Genomic DNA, 7,810 nt, shown 5'->3' with positions numbered 1-7,810 from the left:
TTTCCTAGGGTTTGTATCTCCAGGGTTGTCTCTCTTTCTGATTTCTTTATTGTTTCTATTTCCATTTTAGGTTCTGAATGGTTTTGCCCATTTCCTTCACCTGTTTGATTGTGTTTTCCTGTAGTTCTTTAAGGGATTTTTGTGTTTCCTCTTTAAGAGCTTCTAGCTCTTTACCTGTGTTCTTCTGTATTTCTTTGAGGGTGCTATTTATGTGTTTCTTAATGTCCTGTATCATCATCAGGATAAGTGATGTTATATCTGAATCTTGCTTTTCCAGTGTAATGTTGTGTCCAGGACTTGCTATGGTGGGAGAATTGGGTTCTGATGATGGCACGTACTCTTGGTTTGTGTTGTTTATTTTCTTACTCTTGCCCCCCAGCATGGAGCCTGTCCTTCCTGGGATCCTGGTTGTGTCAGAACTCCTCAGAATCAAGCTGACTCTGTGATCCTGTGATTCTGGGATCCTGGGATCCTGGGCTTGTTAAATCACCTGGGAGTGTGGCTTTCTCTGTGAGTTGTGGGACTGACTGCAGAGCTTGTGCCCAAGGTCTGCTCAGAACACTAACCCAGTCAGACCCAGACAGACCAGAAGGAACTGGAGTCACTGGGCTGGCGGACTTCCTGTGTGCCTGGTCCCGCCTTCCTAGTTACTCCCAGTGTTGGGACAGATGTTGGTTCCTGCTCACCTCTGATCCTGGGTGTGTCAGAGTGCCTGGGAGTGGACATTCCTCTGGGTGTTGTGGGACTGGCTGCGGTCTTGCGCCCAAGGTCTGCTCTGGACCCCAGCCCAGACAGACTGGAAGGAACCCGAGTCACTGGGCTGGTGGAGTTCCTGTCGCATTTGGTGTTTTGACTATGAAGTGGCGGGAGTAATTTCTTTTCTGGTCCAGTCTATTTGGAGTTCTATAGGCTTCTTGTATGTTCATGGGGATCGCTTTCTATAGGTAGGGAAGTTTTCTTCTATAATTTTGTTGAAGATATTTACTGGTCCTTTAAGTTGGAGGTCTTCACTCTTTCTCAACCTACAATCCTTAGGTTTGGTCTTCTCATTGTGTCCTGGATTTCCTGGATGTTTGGGTTAGGAAGTTTTTGCATTTTGCATTTTCTCTGACTGTTGTGTCAATGTTTTTTTTTATGGTGTCTTCTGTCCCTGAGATTCTCTCTTCTATCTCTTGTATTCTGTTGGTGATACTTGCATCTATATTTCCTGATTTCTTTCCTAAGATTTCTAACTCCAGAGTTGTCTCTCTTTGTGATTTCTTAATTGTTTCTTCTTCCATTTTTAGGTCCTGGATGGCTTGCTCAATTCCTTCCCCTGTTTGTTTGTGTTTTCCTGTAATTCCTTAAGGGTTTTTTTTTTGTTTCCTCTTTACTCGTGATTTCCTGGTCTGAGGTAGAAAGGATCCTAACCACACTGCCCTGTGACTTGTGAGGCCTGTGCCACCTGGCTGGTCCCACCTGAATCCCTGGATTAAAGCACTCCCTGAAGGCAGGGTCTCTCCTTGCAGGGAAAGGGCAGAGAGGGTTGCAGATCCACCTCGTCACTCCTAGGTGAAGATGGAGTTTGGGAGGGGGTCAACATAAGTTTAACAAGTAGTGATTTGTAACTTGATTATCAAGAATTTCAAAGCATGGTGGTCCATATATTTACTGAGAAAGAAAGAAATGAAAATATCGAGTCTTGCACCATTCAATGGAAAAGGTATTCACAAGCCAATGTAGTTTTTGTGTAGAGGAAATGATGATAAACCAAATCTTTATGTTTCATATTGGGTAAATCTACTAAGGAAAACATTTAAAAATGATAATTAGACACCCAGGGAAATGCAACATTGTTCATGGCCATGAAGGAAAATGTCTTAATTGGAAATGACAGAATTAACAACTAAGTCCCTACTTGTGCAATGGACAACATACAAAACACAGAATGAGCAAAGAGGACATTTTCTCATGAAGACACAAAACTGTACCATGACAATTAAGGTATACAAATATTAAAAATTATATAGGCTTTTATATTTTAACATTTTTCTGATCTAAGCATTTGATATTGACAGACTAATCAGTATTCTCCTACCTGGGGAAGTCTATGCCTCCTGCACTCAGCATTTCTTATTCACCTGTGCTGTATTTTATCTTCCTAAGGTATCATGGCTTTTTTTCTTGTATGTGTTAGTATGTTAAATGCTTATAATGTTCTGAATAATGCATACAAGAAATAGTATATAACTGTGCAGATTAAATTTTTTATATTTAAGCATATATGTATAGATAGGTATATAGTTAGAGAAAAAGATAGATGAGATGAGGATATATACTAGATACCAATGAAATACATGTAGGATAAAGAAATACATAAAAATAAATAACTGTGAACCAAATGAGCAACTTTCTAAAAAAAAAAAAAGCACCAAAGTAACTATTTAGATCTTAATGTTATACAATTATAGAATATGAAAAAGAAACATTGATGCAGACAAGAAGTATAAGGGGCACAAAATATAGGTCAGAACCCTCAATGGTAACTAATGCATACTACTGTCTCCAACCATAGACAGGCCTTGACAATTGGAACCTTGGACAAGGGCATAGAGCTATTGTTCTTTCACTTTGGCTTTCATTAGGTCATCCTAGTATGTAGTGATTCAGTCTGCTTTTCCACAACCTACACACTCCCCATCCCTCAAAGCACACAAAATATATTTTTCAGGTTTATAGCAGATAGACATCTCATGTTAAAGATGAACATGTAGTTCCTGGTAGTTTCATTAAAGTAAAGGAGACTTCTTCCTCTATGCTCAAATATTTAGAAAGGTTATTAGTCCCTATATGAGCTGTTAAACATGATGGCAGAAGAATGCTACTGACACCTGAACAATCTCAGGAATGAAGATGAAGTTTGAACATTTAAGGTGTATGTGTGTTGGAGAATGGGGTTGCATTCATTCAGTACATGATAGTAAATGAAAACAGATTAAACCCCCAATGGTTATTTGAGATTATTCTGTAATGATCCCTATGTCTTCTACACAGGCTCACCCCAAACAACTACCAATTTGCGATGGCCTTAAGTTTTGCCATAGAAGAGATCAACAGGAACCCCACTCTTTTACCTAATATGACACTAGGATATAATATTTACAATGCTGGGACCTTGGACCAAGAAATAGTACATAATTTGCTCAGTTGGCTCACAGGGCAGAACAGACTCATTCCGAACTATACCTGCAAAGCAGAGGAAAAATCTGTGGCTGCAATCACAGCAACAACATGGGAAATTTCTTCCTTAATTGGCATATTTTTGGGTCTTTATAAATATCCACAGGTGAGAGTATATGGATGGGAAGAAAGAAAAATATTTTCATTTGATTTCATAATTTTGGTACCATGAAAAATCTTAAGGGGTACGATTCATTGTACATTTCAAAATTACAATATAGGGCTGGAAGGTGGCTCAAGAGTCAAGAATGGTTTCTGTGCAATCAGAAGGATAAAAGTTCAGATGCCAGTCTCACATATATCCTCACAGTAGCAAAGCAGACACAAGATAATCCCTGTGGCTTCTTATCTTCTATCAACATCAAAAGGCATGAAGCCCAGAGATGAAGAGAAACCCAACCTCAAGAGGAATATTTGAAATGTAGAGAACACCAGAGGTCCTCTTTTAGCCTTCACATGCATTCATATGCTGTATGCACTGTAGAAATCTGGATACACACACCCTTTTATGTACACAAAGAAACAGTGAATTGACTGTCAAACTACATACTCTGTGATTTATTACTATATTCACATTTCTTCTATTGGAAATATACATAGAGTCCTTAAGATCAACACATGTGTTTACAATAGAAGCGGCTATTTCAACTCATTTTCCAGAATCATATCCCAGTACTAGAGTTGATATTCAATACAAATTTGACTTCCTAAACTTTAAGTTCCTGTTTTATATGAAATCATTCTGTGATTTTCAGAACCTCCCCATTAATATCTAATCCTGTTTTCATTTTTACAGCTGAGCATTGGACCTTTTGAATCAAGTATGAATAACTCTGTGATGTTTCCTTTTTTATATTAGATGGCTGCCAAAGAATCTTCTTTGGCCTTAGGCATGTTCTCATTGTTTGTCCATTTCGGAAAGAATTGGGTGGGGCTGATCATTTCAGAGGATGAGAATGGTGTTAGCTTTGTCATAGACTTGATTCCAGAAATGGAAAGAAACACAGTCTGTGTAGCCTTCATGGAATTTATCTCAAATAACAACATGATAATTGCAGAAAACATTTATGAGTACCCTACTTGAATTGTGAGAAACCCAGGAAAAGAGTTTGCAAAGACAGTGAACCCTTCCAAATACCCTGATGTCATTTTTCTTGCAAGACTGTGGGAGACGTACTTTGTGCAATATCTAAAGCTAACTGTCAATCATTAAAAAATTGTTCATCTAGAGGTGCAAAGTGGTACCTTGGTACCACTTTGACATAGACATAAGTGTTGGCAGTTACCATGTATACAATGCTGTGTATGCTGTGGCCCACACCATCCATAAGATACTTATTGAAAAAGTCGATGTAAGAGGAATAAAAAATGGAGGAACAATGAACTTTCCCCCTTTAAAGGTAAGGTTTCTTTTTCTTTTTTTTATCTTGTATAGTGTTACCAATGTAACTTCTTAAAAATGGCCCACAAGTACTCTAAACAAATACATAAGGGTTCTTTTTAGAAGAAATGTTTTCTGGACTGTTTTAGTTACTGGAAGGAAAATCTATACCTGGGTGAAATTTAGAATCAACTTGCCAATCTCATAGAAATAAACACCAAGAAGCTAAAGGTTTTGTTAAAGGTACTGTCAGTCTCATTCCCTTCTAAGGTTCTCAACAGTAAGAACTGGATCTCTTCTTATCTTTCTTTCATTTGAAAAAGAGTGACATCCTATTTTGAGGTTCCAAAGACTGTACAGTTCCACCAAGTCAAATATTCTTAAACCATGTCTTGAATCTGGGTCAACTATAGATACTTTCTTAGATTTGTGTCATTTGCTCTCATAAAATCTGAGAAATGGAATATTTTGCTCCCAATAAGAGATTATAGACCAGCATCAGGAGATACTCAATTTGACAGAATTTTAAGGAACCTTGTACATGAATTTCCATTGTCAAGAGCAAGTAGCTATGAGTATGCTTTTGCTCAACTGCTTTTCTTTAGTATATTGAGTCTATGCAAAGATTATGAAATGAGTCTTCTTAAACTCAGGATGGATATTCACATCTCAGTTAACACAAATTACAAAATCTCATAGACATGCTCAGAATCCAAAATATCCTAGACCCTGATAACTCAAAAACAGTTGCCTATAGACTATCAATCTCATATGCAAAAAGTCCACATATCATAAACTTTGCTCATCAATACTGAAAATTATTAAGATACATGAAGAGTATGAGATTTATCTCAATATTTTGTTAACATAGTATTATGGTACTTATGATTTTTATTCAATGTAAGTATACACATTTATCAATCATATGGGTGTAATGCTATTTCATTTTTTTGTTGGCTTCAGTGAACATGCAAATGTAACATAGTTCAGACTTTTATCTTAACAATAAAAATTACATTATGAATCATAAATCTCCCTTCGCTGAACTCCACGCTAAAGAATATTAAATTCATGAATCCTGGTGGAGATCGAATAATTTTGAATCCTTCAGAGGAATTTCATATAGATTATGACATTATGAACCTCTGGGATTTTCCACAAGGTCTTGCATATAAAGTGAAAATAGGAACATTTTTTCCATATTATCCACCTGGTCAACAATTGTCAATTTCTGAGGACAGGATAGAGTGGAGCATAGGAATGGAGCAAGAGGTGAGTGGTATCATTCACTATTCTGTAAGAACACAAGTAAAAACCATGAAAAAAAACCTTTTGGTGAGCCTCATGTCTCCTCATAAATAAAAAGATGACTTCACTGCCAAACTTACAAACTCACTTTCCAGGTTCCAGTATTTTTCATATGTTTATTATTGCCAAGAATTATTACATTCTTACTAATATTATGCATGACTTTAAAACTATATATATGTAAATATATAGATGAATATGAAAATAATGTTCATAAGCCATTTGATAATGTATATTTATAGGCACATATAATCATGCATAATATCAAATGCATTATTTTCCAATACTGTCATATAATTAAGTTACTACATTAATTCTTATATGTCTTTACTTCGCTAATATCCTCAGGTTCCTATCTCTGTGTGCAGTGAAAGTTGTCATCCTGGATTCAGGAAATCTCCTCAGGAAGGAAAACCTACTTGCTGTTTTGATTGTGTCCTATGCCCAGAAAATGAAATTTCCAATGGAACAGGCAAGTGTGTGCATTAAAGTTGAGGTACTCACCACTGTTTTTAATCCATATACTGAAGTTAACATTATCCAAAAGAGAAGTACACAGATTACATTCTTAAGATTTAGTCTTCATAATTAACAGTTATAGTCAACATCAACAACATAGCTCCTTGTTATAGGCTACATTTAGGGGCTTTATTTGATTGCCATCCATATTTAATTCTGTTAATATTTGTTGTGAAAAGAGTCTAAGAATAACTTCTTCCAGAGAATTTAACAAGTGGATTTTATGTACATATGTCTATGTCATCTTGCTCAGACCTTTTGGGCTATATTAACATCATATTAAAACCATTAATCTGTCACACAGTAAACTTTATAATGCCCAGAACAGATCCTGAAGTAGATATGATATTAATAGACAGTAGATTTGTCTTAATTAATTCAGGCACTGCAGTGATGGTTTAGTAAAGAGAAGCAGCTTCCCAGATTTTGGAAATGGGTGTGAGATCCAGCAGTACTATGATGGCTTGCAACTCTCTGTAACTCAAGGCCAATGGTTTTGACACTATATTTAGACCAACATGGGCAGCATACACATTTGTGGCATAGACCTACATGAAGACAAAATACTTAATGCTAACATCATGGATACTAATAAATTCATGTCACACATTCAACAATATATGGCATAAATTGCTTCCCCTGTAAAATCCTGTTCCCTCATATCTGTAGTTCAAATAAGTAGGTAAGAAAATATGTTGAGATGCACAACTAGGTTTGAACCAGGACATAAGATGACCAAAAGATATCATTAATTGGATATAATCTTGAAAGAAGAACCCTGTTATTAGTTTCCTTCTATGCATAGAATATTAGTGGGTGTACATTTCAGAATGAGCAAGAATCAGGTTGGGAGTGTACAAAAGTGAAAGTCATTGAAGTTGTAGTGTCATGTCACATTGCATTTCTTACCAGATATTGATCAATGTGTGAAAGGTATGCCAACACAGATCGAACCCTCTGCATCATTTTTCCTGTAATGTAATTTTAAACAGTGTTGTTTTTTATATTAATTCATTTTGTTACTATTAGAAAAACAACATAAAAGCTCCATCATACGTGAACACAGTATTTAAGGTAACCTATATTCTCAGAGTGTGGTCACTGGTATTTGTTGCTATTATGAATGTTTCCTTACAACATTTGAGGTAAGATTTCTTTGTGTGTTTGTTTATAATCTCTTTTCTTAATTAGATGCAACATAAGCACCTTCTTCAGACTCTTGATGATGTGAATTTTCCACTGTGACATACTAATCCCTATATTGTGATTTGAAATAAATGTACTATTAAAATTATGTATTTAATGTTAAAGTTTATATTGTAATCATTTTATATTTTAAATTTTTATCATATTTCAAACTTGTGGCCTCGATTCTCATTATTT

The 7,810-nt window shown here is 35.9% G+C and overlaps 1 protein-coding gene across 1 annotated transcript in view; it reads left to right on the top strand.

The window, feature by feature from the left end:
• LOC116088408 (vomeronasal type-2 receptor 116-like) overlaps window positions 1-7,810 on the top strand; it is a 75,579-nt gene that overhangs the window by 49,871 nt on the left and 17,898 nt on the right. The window contains 10 exon segments of the mRNA XM_031367474.1: window positions 3,034-3,325; window positions 4,016-4,290; window positions 4,324-4,394; window positions 4,397-4,450; window positions 4,453-4,619; window positions 4,826-4,843; window positions 5,660-5,872; window positions 6,257-6,386; window positions 7,340-7,357; window positions 7,360-7,405. Of these exon segments, the coding sequence (XP_031223334.1) occupies window positions 3,034-3,325; window positions 4,016-4,290; window positions 4,324-4,394; window positions 4,397-4,450; window positions 4,453-4,619; window positions 4,826-4,843; window positions 5,660-5,872; window positions 6,257-6,386; window positions 7,340-7,357; window positions 7,360-7,405 (1,284 nt within the window).

This window comes from Mastomys coucha, chromosome X (genome assembly GCF_008632895.1).
Source record: "Mastomys coucha isolate ucsf_1 chromosome X, UCSF_Mcou_1, whole genome shotgun sequence".
In the NCBI taxonomy this organism is placed as follows: Eukaryota; Metazoa; Chordata; class Mammalia; order Rodentia; family Muridae; genus Mastomys; species Mastomys coucha.
The sequence above is the reverse complement of the archived record's forward strand: the minus strand, read 5'-3'. Positions and strand labels throughout refer to the sequence as shown.